Source organism: Leiobunum rupestre, chromosome 5 (genome assembly GCF_980474605.1).
Source record: "Leiobunum rupestre chromosome 5, qqLeiRupe1.1.hap1, whole genome shotgun sequence".
Lineage (NCBI taxonomy): Eukaryota > Metazoa > Arthropoda > Arachnida > Opiliones > Sclerosomatidae > Leiobunum > Leiobunum rupestre.
This window is the reverse complement of record NC_143388.1, coordinates 26,615,218-26,628,150: the sequence shown is the minus strand read 5'-3', so window position 1 is coordinate 26,628,150 and position 12,933 is coordinate 26,615,218. Positions and strand designations below refer to the sequence as shown.

The 12,933-nt window shown below is 36.3% G+C and overlaps 2 protein-coding genes and 1 long non-coding RNA gene across 3 annotated transcripts; 1 reads left to right on the top strand and 2 right to left on the bottom strand.

The window, feature by feature from the left end:
• Positions 1–1,512: 1,512 nt before the first annotated feature.
• On the bottom strand, positions 1,513–2,545 carry LOC149944011 (F-box only protein 7-like). The gene has a single exon (XM_090175043.1). It carries the CDS (start codon positions 2,480–2,482, stop codon positions 1,682–1,684), a length of 801 nt encoding a protein of 266 aa, XP_090031169.1. The 5' UTR covers positions 2,483–2,545; the 3' UTR covers positions 1,513–1,681.
• A 6,625-nt stretch (positions 2,546–9,170) lies between these two features.
• Positions 9,171–10,461, top strand: LOC149944010 (uncharacterized). Its single transcript, XR_016481021.1, has 3 exons — positions 9,171–9,226; positions 9,877–9,981; positions 10,068–10,461. It is a non-coding gene; the product is annotated as an uncharacterized LOC149944010 (long non-coding RNA).
• A 1,044-nt stretch (positions 10,462–11,505) lies between these two features.
• Positions 11,506–12,309, bottom strand: LOC149944009 (F-box only protein 7-like). The gene has a single exon (XM_090176266.1). It carries the CDS (start codon positions 12,307–12,309, stop codon positions 11,506–11,508), a length of 804 nt encoding a protein of 267 aa, XP_090032392.1.
• Positions 12,310–12,933: the final 624 nt, after the last annotated feature.

Sequence of the window (12,933 nt, the reverse complement as noted above, 5' to 3'; positions counted from 1 at the left end):
AACTATGAAGAACTTTTTCTGAGTCGCGGCCAACTTTGACACTCGCGCAATAGCGACCAACCCATTCGCCGAAATTCCATGAACAAGGATTTTCCCGCTATAAACCATGCAATAAACTATCGGCGTTCAGCGCCACGCTCGTTTTTATATTGGCTTCAATGCAAAAACTATTCGAAAAATAATTTTCCACTCAACGCCGAGAAATATTTTGGTTCGTAGGTTAACGTAGAAACTTCAACGAATGGTTTGGCCGCTATTACGCGAGTGTCAAAGTTGGCCGTGGTTAAGCCTAAAGCTTGTTTTCCACTAGCGCGCGTCATAACATTATTTTCTTTACGCGCGTAAAAACGTTTGAACGTTTCAAAGCTGAGAAACGCGTCGTTGCGCGCGCCAGTGGAAAACAAGCTTAAAGCCCCATTTTCATGCTCGCTGGTAGCGGATAAAAATCGTCCAAATTCGCTTCCGCCACTCGCAAGCGTGAAAATAAAGCTAAAATATCTGTTTGAAACAGATCGACGCGGAAAGTGAAAAAGTGTATAGCTGAAGCGGATTTTGACGATTTTACCCGCTACCAGCGAGCATGAAATTGAGGCTTAAGACGCAAAAATGTGTACTAGGCCTAACAGGGATTTTTTTACAGGGACCTTATTAATTAACAGTAATAAGGTCCCTGTAAAAGAGCGCCGACGGAAACAAAATCCGTTAGGCCTAGTACAAATTTTTGTGTCTTAGACTTAACCTCCTAGGGGCTGTTCACAAATTACGTAACGCAGAAAAACCACTTTTTGGACTCCCCCCTCCCCCTCGTAACAAAGAGTAACAAATGGAAGGACCCCTCTTCCTAAATTACGTAACAAATTTCGAACCCCCCCCCTTAAATTATTATAGTACGTAACAACTAATATGCTGGTAATAAATTACAATAAGATCAGGTACTAAATTTTATTGTTTGTAATTTACATTTGAAATTACAACTGTATTTTTACGCAACACTTCATACCCATGGGTATGAAATTCTTTTAAACTTGAGTAAACCAATGAAGATGCTTATGTTTTTAATCATTGCGACTGTTTCTGAAAGTGATGAAAATTTTATTCTACGATATTAAAAATAAGATGTGTTACGTAACATTTTAGTGAACCCCCGCTCCCCCCCCCCCGTAACAATTCGTAACGCTTGCGAAAACTCCCCCTCCCCCCCTACCACGTTACGTAATTTGTGAACAGCCCCCTAGGGTTTTATCATGTTACTTATAGAGTGCCAGCAGCTTGAAACCCTGCGACGTCACCAATGTTAAGCGTCTATTGAGAAAAAACGCTAGTTTTCATGACAACCATTACGTAATGGAAGCTACGGCTGTGACGTCACTAACTTTTAAAAACGCATCAACTGCTAGCACTCTAACCTACCATCTTATGGTGTAAAGTCGGCAATATTCATAAACTTAACTTTAGGTTTTTAACGATAAAAGATAGACCTGTAAATTTATCATGCAAAAAGCATTAATATTTTATTTTACATTATATTTCAAATATATTCATGTTACATGAAATTAAAACTAAACATAATGGTTTAAATTTATTAAAAGATAGTACATTTTTTAAAAGAATACTTAATATTTATCAACACAAGACAATTTTAATGACTGCAATATATCAAAATCAAAACTAGCTGCTCTTATTAATTCGTTACTTTTAATTCGTGGATGACATTCGCGAACTTCTGTTGATAGAACATGAACCGGTTTACCCCGCGATAGACAAGATCACAGTCTTTGGCGAGCACCAAGGTCTTGCTATAGTTCAAATGTATCTTCATCACGTGGAAAGCGGCTTTCCAATTCCTAGATTCCGATCTCTTCGGAAGATGGTCTCCGAAGCAGTGGACGTAGTACCTTTTCCAGAATAGTTTCGACCGGATAATTTCGTTGAAATATTTGTTGAGACGAGCGGCAGCCGGAATGTCACTCAAGTCCAAAAACATGAGGATTAACTCTAAGCAATCGAGCGGTATAGTGGTGATACCGAACGTCTGCGGTACATTAGCTACGCACTGAGCCTTGGCTATCATCTTCAGCAGACACCCGTCTTTGACGGCGCGATTTAATTCTGAATAGTTTCTGAAAACAGTTTGAACCTTGGAAAAGTCAGCGTTTTCGTGGACGTATTGCTCAATTCTTAACGAGATCGAGTTGATCAAGTTTTCTTCTACGAAGGCGTGTATCACGGCTTGGGAGTCTAGCATGACGGATTTAACTTGGCAAACTATTACCGGGCAACTTGGGTGCGAAAATTTTAGAACGTAACTGTCTTCGAAGTCCTCCGAGTTGCCCAAGTGTTTTGGAATGGTTGTGTCTGTTGAGGTTATACGCTGTTCGAATCCGATCTCAAGGGCAGCGCAATAAGTGGCCAAGACCAAAGCTTGATGGCCGTTCTTCGTTTTAACCTTGCCGTACATTTCTTCCAAAGTAGACGACAGCATGATTCTACCGACAAGACAAAGAAATGAGAGGATACATTCTACACCCTTCAATGGTGTGTAATCAGGATTTGTCGTTATGTAATATTAGGTTATTGATCTTGCTGTTTTTTGCATTTGCTTTTACCGCTTAAAAAAATGTCAGTGACACAATTGACATGAAAAGCGAAGAAGAGTGTAAAAAACACCAATATGGGGGAAAACTTTTGTTCGTCTTTTGCTCAACAAAATCAACGACTGTAAGAACAGTCGATTAAAGGGAATATAACGTCCAATTCGGTCTTTACAGGGTATATAACCTTAACCACTCCTACGCATTGTAACCCGGCCACCTTTTTAAATCATTATAAGTCGCTAGATGACTTGGGCCTAAGGTGATGCCTTGGGTACTAGCCTAGCTGATTATTATTATTATTATTATTATTATTATTATACCTGGTACCATCATTATTAAAGGCTGGACTTCCTGCCGATTTACGTCACATCGACTATTTAAACGAGTCAATCGGAGGTGAAAGCAAATCACGCGAAAAATCCCTCTCGCGCTCTGGAGTTACAGTGAGTCAATTTTGCATTTCGTTTTTTGACTTTCTAAGTTTTACATTAATTATGTTTTAAAAAGTGCTTTTAAAATGTCCGTTTCTACCAATATCACTAGTTGAAAATATTCACTTTTGAAAGCCATTCTTTCCACCTCTTGTGATAATTTTAAGAATCTATCATTAGTTAATTTAGGTAACTTATCAGACCTAGGCTTAGCATCAATTGAAGTCAGGTTGAAAATTTTTTATATCTTTGGCTACAGCTAGGAATTATTTTCGAATTTTTGGAATTAATTTTCAATTAAGTAGAGGTGTGCAAATACCATATTTTGGGGATCGAATCGAATATCGAATATTTTTTTCAAAGCACGGCAAATACCAAATCGAATATTTATAACGTCAAATAATTTGGTCGAATATTTTTAGGGCAAAAATTTAGACCAGTTAACTGATCAAATACCAAATAGTATTTCTAATATCAAATTATTCGACGTATTTGGTTTTCAAATAGCCAAATAGTTTGCATATTTGTAAAAAAAAAGTAATTGAAATCACTGTTCGTTTTACTTAAATAGTAAAATATTAAACCAAATACAGTATAGCCTAGAACAAAGTTCCCTGGGTGTCTCAGGCTGCAGGTGGGCCCAGAATTTTATATTACGCCACTGTGGTAAACTCTAACTTACCATTCAAATTAATTCTAATTGTTGTACAAAATGTCTTTATTTTCAACCTTCCTTCGAACAATTTTTTCGATTTGATCAAAATGAGTTAATCGTAACCTACAAAAATATATAGCATATCAACTTATCAATTATCATATATATTTTAATTGGGTACCATGGCAAAATAATAATAATAATAATTAACTAGGCTAATACCCAAGGTACCACTCCAGGACCCAGTCTTCTAGCGACTTTTAACCTTTAGTAACTACTAACTACAATTAAAATCAAAGGACATGCTACATACTTCATAGTTTACAAACACTTATATTTAAAAACTTGAATTTTAATTATGTAAAACGCGAGGGAGCAGATCTTTTGTTACAAATTAAAAATTGCATTTATTTAATTTTAAATCAATAATTATTAATTTAGTTAACTCAAAAATTCTAAACAGAAAAATCCATAAAGTTACTTACTTCAACTTTCCTCCCGGTTTTTAATTTTGTTTTGGACTTGGTTAACGTTTTAGACTCTGTTTACGTTTTAGACTCAATTTTAGTTTTACTTTGCTATTCTAGAAAATTCCATAACAAAAGAGAACACGCGAGTAATCTAGCCAATAGGCGCTAGAATACACAGCTTCTGCCTTTCGCTAAGAAGTTTTAATACAAACTATATGAATAACGGACGTGCAAGCTACTCTTTATATGGTCCTTGGCGCTGCGGCCTAAAGAGAGGTGCCAGAAATAAGGACTAATTCGGAAATTTCACTACGCTCTCCTGGGATGGCCTTGAACTTCAACAAATTAGAAAAACACCCGCGGTTATTCGACCAGTTTGCAAAGTATTTGAAAATACCAAATACTTTTTCCCTATCTTTTCGAATATTCGACTATTTGATCCAAAAATTCGATTATTCGCGAACTTTTCCAAGCGCTATTCGATTCGACGAATCGAATATTCGATTTGGTATTCGATCGAATTATTTGTTGTGACCAAATATTTTGCACACCCCTACAATTAAGTCAAAAACTTGATCACAGACAAGACTGGGTTTATCATTCACTTCTGTTAACCGAAATGTGGTTTTAAAATTCCTTCCGAGGTCATTATCCAGGGCTAACCTAGCAATAACCTTTTGGGTTAATTCTTCACTCGCTTCATTTATTTTCGATAAACTAAAACTAATTTCACGCGCAACTTTCGCGTTTTTTTACACATAATTGTTCTTATTATCAAACGGACTCAAAATATTTATGGACGCGAAATTTTAGGCAGACGACTGTATCCGGTGACGCTACTGTGGGCGGGGTTTAAAAGCTCAGCCTTTTTTTGAACGTGATGGCGCCAGTATCATAGGAGATCTATATTCATGGTTGAATATGAATAAATTCAGGCCTTAACGTATTCTTTATGGAAGAGCCCGAACAATTTGAGCAAGAATTCACTAACTAGAGCCATATAATGTAGCGGCCAATATTGGAAGTGTTGGTGTTCCATACCAAATAACAGAGGTTCTATTTTTAATATAAATATAAATTATATTACCTTTAAGGAAGACTCGAAAATATTTTGTGATTACCTCCACAAGAAACCCCTAACAATTTGTAAGAAAAGCCGAAAATGTCAAAAGCCGTGGGAAGGAGTTGACCACTTTGGAACCCTTTTGGGATGACAGAAGAACTGGTTTAAACTAACCAGCTACACAGAATGCGAAAACGTTTGCTGAAATAGCAGGTGGGTTCTTTAAAAAAAAAATAATAATTCAACGGAATAGACGCTTCAATAAAACATCTGCAAGGAAATCGCCAAGAAGTAATATTTCCGTGAGCCAGGACCTGCAAGCAGACCTCAGCCGACGTGATGCGGGTGCAAAGGGTGCAGCCGCACTCGGCCCCACACTAACGCAGTGCTGCCAATGTTCGAAAGTTGAAATTCCCATGAACCCCCTATTTAGCCTCGCCCCAAGAGAAAGCATACCATACTTTTAAAAAAAATTTATAATTAACTTTTTAAAAATAAATTTTATTGAAATTACAATTTTTAAACATTTTGATAGAAGTATTAGGAGGCGCCTCTTTTAGATTATTTCTAAAATCCTAAGATTCACGAAAATACACAGCTCTAGATAATTTTAGCTTTCTATTGACAGTCAAATTTAAAAAACCCAGGATAAATACCCGCAAACATTAAAATTCCCACAAAATCTACGTTTTTGTTTTCCCTACAGATTCAAAATGGACCCCAAAAATTATCACAATCTGGCAACACTGCGCCAGCGAAGAACTTTAGGGGCCCCGCAAAATCGAATTTTTTTGAAATATTTTCCCGATTCAAAAATGAAACAGTTAAAGGCCCATTTTCTGGAAATTGTATGTGCGCTGTGGGAAAAAACATTCAACCCCCTTTTTCGCTTTCCCCATTTAACCCCTCTATAGAGCTCTTTCACTTAATTCTTTTTTTAAAGTTATGCGACGTAACACTTTTTTTAATGCTTTTGCACCGTTCACAGCGCCATCTCGCGCTGGCTAATTTTTAAAAATAAATAGTTTTTGGCGCCATTTTAGTTATTGGTTTGAAATGGATCCCCTAACTTCCCTAAGCTGTACCCAAAATGTAAAAAGAACGAGAAAGGTTTGGTTGGGCTTAGAATATTTTGAAAGTTTAAAACCGCAATATTTAGATAAGATCATAAGTAACATAATAACAATAATTATGACACTTCCTATTGTTTTAATGCTAATTTTCTAACCGAACCGTTTTTCGGCCCTGATAATCTCTTCAAGCTGTGACTTGAACTGGCGACTTACCGTTTTGGAAGGCTACTTTTTGAAAAAAATTTAAGCCTAATATCTGAGAGCACGTTCTGGAGTCGCGAGGGGCTTTGGCTTTGTTTTGAAGCCCACGTGCGAATCATACGTGATAAGAAAGCATGAGCTCGTGGCGCCGAGATAAACTTTTTTAATTTTTACCACTTTAGCCCAATGAGCTCGTAACTTTTATTTTTAATACGAGATGGCGATGTAATAGGACTGAAAACAAGCTGGTCTAAGATCATTAGAAAATGACGCCGAAGGCCGCTGGCTTATAAGATAATATAACTACGTACCCTGGATTCTAAATCACGGCGTTTCTCGATAGCGCGTTTTCTCGTGAGGCTTTTACCACGGCCAACTTTGATATCTCGCGCTACAGCGGCCATCTCATTCGTTGAGCAAAAGATGTGTATGATGTCAGCGCCCCTAGCGGATTATTATTTTTAGTTTAGTTTTTACATTGAGGACAATATAACAACCGAGCGTGGCGCTGACCTCCTACACATTATAATACAGTTTATAGGGGGAAAATCCTTGCTCGCGGAATTTCGACGAATGTGTTGGCCGCTGTAGCGCGAACACAGGGGCGTACCGAAGAGAGTACGTTTGGGGGGGGGGGGGGAGGTAAGTGAAATTTGCCAAGTAAAAAACAAAGTTTGTCAAGTCGTCTAAGTTTGGATTGTTACGGTAGATTTCAATTTCAATGTTTCATTAAAATTTTAATCGGTGGCGCCATCCGCTGTTATCGGCGGGAACTATATACTATACAATTGAATTAATAGTACTAATGTACTTTGGAAGTTATAGATGGCGCCACCCGTATAATGATAGAGTGCGCCGACTGGATTTTTCAGAATTTGTTTCGCGAAACCACGACTACCGAACGCGCCTATGTCATTCTAGCGGTACTATTCCCAATTCAATATTATATTGAGTGAAGCATTTGCGTACTCTCTTTATATATAAAGTGAGATACACGAAGAAGAAAACAGAGATTGAACGATGCTACAGCAATTTAAAAATCCCATCAAACCCTCTTACTATTTTCTCGTCGTGTATCCCGCTGTAGTAAAAAAAGATACATTTAATCCTGACGAATACTAGTTGTAGTTTAACTGAACTGCTTTGAATAACTGGAATTATTCATACCCAAATATAACATAAACAATTCAAACACTTATTACTGAAATATTAACGTAAGAACAACCGACACTGTATCACACCATATGATCACACGTTATCTTTATTCAAAATTTGGGGGGTCACTGGTCACCGTGTCCAGTTTATTAATTCGAAATAATAACAAAAAAACAGAAGTTGACCAGTTTAATAATTCCAAATAATAGGAGATGACCTATTAATTCAAGGTTTATATCAATTTTGATTTCCCTATTCACTGGATTTCTATGTACAGCGATTCCGCTTACTACCGCCGCGGCCGCACGTCGATGTTTTATGTAGAGTCCCTTCGCTCGCATCCCTCGAACGAGTCGAACTGTCTAACCCCCCTCTGGCCTCAAACCCTCAATCCTCTAGTCTCGCTTTCCCCCGAGTACGATAGGCTATCAACGTTTCTTATTGTTGTTTCTGTATTACCATTATGTACCTGCGCGCCTTTGCTCCTCCCTGATTTAAAAGGGATCTTATGGGTAAATAAAATTCATTCAAATTCATTCATTCATTCATACCTACGTGGCTACGCGGTAAGGGACCGGGGACTCTGGAATTACGGGGCCTATTGAGAAAGAGATAATACGGTAAATTACGAGGGTCTTAGTCTTAGGTGAGATAGTACTATATTGTACTATTCTTGTGGTACTCATAAAATAACGTTAACTATTTTGAATACGTGTAAAGTTAATGTTACCAACATAATCTAACTTCTAAACATGAAGTATAGGTTTTTTAGGCTTATAAATGACATTAGAACATTTTATATGAGACCAGTTTAATAATTCATAAGCTAGGGGGTCACTGGTCATAAGGATCAGTTTAAGAAAAAACCTTATTTCCAAGGCTGCAGACTTGGAATTAGCGGGAGTCTTGGGGCCAATGGCTCTTAATAAAAATCAGTGGGCTCTTAAAATAAATCATTCGAACGGGGGTTGCGGGCCACCATGGCTCTCAATTTATTTATTAAACATTTTACGAAAATTTCTGGAACATGATTTGTACGCCGTTTATGTAAGTGACGTAACCAATTTTTATTTTTGTATTTTCCCTACCTAATTTTAAAATTTCCCCCCCAGTGGCTCTCAATAAAAATAAACTTAAGGGGGGTCTGGGGCCCGCAGGGCTCCCGTAAAAAATATCACTATTTCCAAGTCTGCAAGGCTTAGGCTGCATTTGGGAGCAGAACTCAGCCACGGCCAACTTTGATTTCGCGCTGCCGCGCTATAGCGGCCATAACAATCGCCGTGTTTTTGCAAAATAAGATTTTTCCCGCCAGGGAGAAGTAGCGCTAGAACTCCTCACATATTTTCTCTTTTTATTGCCGCCTTCCAGTGCAATCAGCTGTTATTCTTCAAAGAAAAAGTCGTTTTTTCCCAGGTTTTATATTTTTATTTTATTAACGAAAAAGTAAATTAATATTTTAGTTATATTTAAATTATAATTTAGCTTTGAAATATTTTTAATACTCTATTTATATTCTACGACAATAAAATAAAAAATGTGTATCTCCGGCTCTGCTCCGGCAGATGTGGTCAACACCTTATCACGGTAATGCGTAATTACAGAAGAAAATAGGGGAAGTACGTATCTGTAGCTTTGAGCCATAGAAGTCGTCGTGTGACCCACGAAAATGCCTTTTTACGCATAATAAACCAAACTGAAAAAGTAGTTCCACTTTTGTTTTGATTCAACTCGGCTATAAACGACGAAAGCAAATACGCCTTAGCTCAATTAGCAGAGAATGAGAAGGACATTATGTTACAATTGTTCTATTTAAGAAAAATTGATTTTTTAAACGATGTATTCATCCGCGATTTCCCGCCAAACCGTTTTGGCGCGAAAATTCGTGAAAAGTGACGCCTTTCCAAAGCTGACTAGAAGCGTACTTCCCCCTATTTTCTTCTGGTAATTATGAATAGTATTTTTTATAAAACCAATAATTCAAATATTTTAAATTAGGTAATTATTTACCTACATCTTTAAAATAATGTTGTTGATAATTATTCTTGATATTAAATAGATATATTTTTAGTATAGTTGTAAAGTGAATCTTTGAATAACAAAGTAAATGTTACTGAAGTTTGTATTCTTTTCTAGATATTGGCTTTTTTCATGCTTAGCAGAAATTGTGCGCGTTATGTTATCCATAACCGGAGGGACTATTTTCTGACAGACTATTCCTGCAATTAATTTGGCAGGTTCTGGATCACAACTATAAAATAGTGGACAGAGTTCGTGCTTTGGCAAAATGCATTTCTCAAGTTCATCGTAAACACCTTGAGACCCGCAAATGTTGCACAAAGGTGACTATTCTTGATACAATTAATATGAATGGAAGACTTGGATATTTAAGATTTCCTCTATCTTGGTTTTTAATCAAATCCAATAGTGGAGAGCTGTGACATGGCTGGGAAATGTTTACAACGCAGCAGCCACAAAATTCCTTCTTTTGTAATTCCCTCAAAAGTCAAAACATACCCAGCTAAGTATGCTTCACAGGCTAATTTTAAAGTAGAACATTGAGTTTCAGGAGTGATCAAAAGGGCATCTAAAATATTTTTATAGTCTTCAGGAATTTGATTGTCGGACAATTTAGAAGGTCTTGTATCACACCAAGGAGATGGCTTTTGTAACTCCCGTTTCACCATTAATTTTTCCAACGTATCTATTCAGTGTCATCTTTGATGGGAGCTTGAGGAAACCATTTTTCCTTGAAAATTCGTAACCTTTAATTAACCTGTAATTTTAGGTTTTGACGCCAAATTTTGATTGCAAGTTATTTATGGTGACTTTTATTGAGTTTTTTTATTTCTACAATTTCTTTTTCGATTTCATCTTCAGCCACCTCAGAAATATTTTTTCCTGAAGAACTTGCACTAGCACTTTCAACATGACTGATAAATATTTTTTTAAATAAAGATACAAACCTGAAATATAATCGTCGTCCTTGAAATGTAGACTACATCTTTACCATTTTCACTCATTTGAAAATCTTTTCATTTAATGATTTTTAACCATAATAACCGAAGATTTTCATTGCTTGGGAACTCGTGAAAAGACAAATCTGTTATATTTTTTGTATTTGAGGTACAAGACGGTATGGTTTCATATTTATATACGTTTTATTATTAATAACAATAAATCAAAAATTACCGAGACGTTTCTAAGCCCGATTTTCAAAAATGGCGCCTTGTATCAATTACGCGTCTCTTTATATGAAATTCTCCCCTCTTTGACTAAAAAACATTTCCTTTAATTAGTTTAGTTTATCTGGCAATTTTACCCGAACATAATTCTAAAACGTGTTATTTTCATTTCATTTATGCCAACGTGTTTTTTCCGAAAAAATTATGTTATTACGAGAGAAAACGTTTTTTCCGGATTTAATTCGAGTCCCCCGCCTTTGCCTGTAATAAAATTTACATATTTTGTGAGGAGACGTAGCGCTCTAGCGGGACAATTTTCTTTCGCTTATTTACATGGTTTTTGAAAATTTTGTTATGGCCGCTATAGCGCGGCAGCGCGAAATCAAAGTTGGCCGTGACTCAGCAGACGGCAGCATTCTTATTTTTTTTAAACTTGTTTCGCGAAATACTGAAATCCGACGTTTTGATTGGACCTCTAGATTAATATTCCCAACTCAATGGTTCCGACTCAGACCAATTGTCACTTCCTGAACAATTTTAAACTGTGGATGTATAAATTTCTTTGGTTCTTATTTATTTATACATAAAATAATAATATTTTACATAAAAAATTTTATCATTCAAAATATGTCGATTTTTACTAATAAAAAAGTATTGATGTACACCACAAATATTTATCATTTATATAAAACGATTGAAATCATCCATATATCTAATTCTGGGAATAGCATGGTGACCTCCGCAATAATGGAGTAATGCACTGGCACGTCTGGCTTCTCTGATACGTCTTAATTTTGCAAATTCCTCTTCCACCTTATTTTTAAAAGCTATTTTCCAATCAGTAATTTCCTTTTTCGGTTTTCCATAATGTTTGATATAAAATTTACGCCAGAATAACTGCGAATCCATAACTACGTTAAACGTTTTGTTTACCTTTGCCCACGATGAAATGTCTGTAGGATTAATGTATAACAGAACCTGCTGTAAGGATTCGTATGGAAGTTTTGTTATCCCAAATGACTGAGGAACCTCTAGAATATATTGTGCTTCAGCTAACATTTTCAAAATACATTCATCAAGAATAGTCCTTTTTAATTCCGGAAGATGTTGGTAAACAGTTTGTAAGTTTCCAAAATCAGCATTCTTCTTGATAAAATGAAAGATGTTAATTGATGAACAGTTGATGTAGGCATCGTCAACAAAAATGTGCATCATAAGGTTAGAGTTGAAGACCACAGATTTAACACGGCAAACAATACTGTCACAAGTCGGATGAGTGTATCTGATAACGTAAGGCTCTTCAGCATTAGCTCTATTTTTGATTAATATATAATTAAGTTGACAGTCTATCTTGTCAAACTCGCTTAAACTAAAACCAACTTCACTCGCAAATGAATGGAAAGCCACTATTATTGCTTCCTGAGAGTTTATAATTTCTATTTCTGGTAATGTTATTGAAATATCATCTGATTTTATTCCACTCATAATGAAAAATACTTCAAATAAGAATAAATTTTTCACTGAGGGTTCATTACGTTTAAAAAAAACTATTTAAGCAGACGACAGTCATGGACTGATGGCTCGAGTAGTCTGCTACTCGTTTTTCTTAGGATTGCCAGAAAATAATTTTAATCCCTAAGAGTAAGAGGCTGTAAAAGTATTTGTTTAATACATTGGTCCTCAAGACCACGAACCTCTGACGTATCCAATAGACGGTTAAATAAAAAATCTTAAAGGAAATCGCTAAGAAGTAATATATCCGAGAGCCAGGACCTGCAAGTTACTGCTTGTGGAAATAATGGAAACTTTTTATTTGTAAAAAACTTAATACGTCAAAAAAAAAACCAAACTACCGGGTTAAAATTAAACACTTGTAGCATAAGGGACAGGTTGAAAGTTTCCATTATTTCCACAAGCACTATATAAACAGTAATTTACAGGTCCTGGCTTTCGGAAATATTACTTCCAGGTGATTTCCTTGAAGATGTTTTATTGAAGCAAGGATCCTATATGTTAGAAGGATAGGTTGCCCTCCGGCCAGCCCGTGTTTTCAAAACGCCGGCAGCGCCGCCGATATTAAGAGAGCCTCTAAAAGTGGGACGTCTTCTT

Coding starts and splice junctions, on each gene's coding strand:
- LOC149944011 (XM_090175043.1), bottom strand. CDS start 2,482: ATGCTGTCGTCTACTTTGGAAGAAATGTACGGCAAGGTTAAAACGAAG.
- LOC149944009 (XM_090176266.1), bottom strand. CDS start 12,309: ATGAGTGGAATAAAATCAGATGATATTTCAATAACATTACCAGAAATA.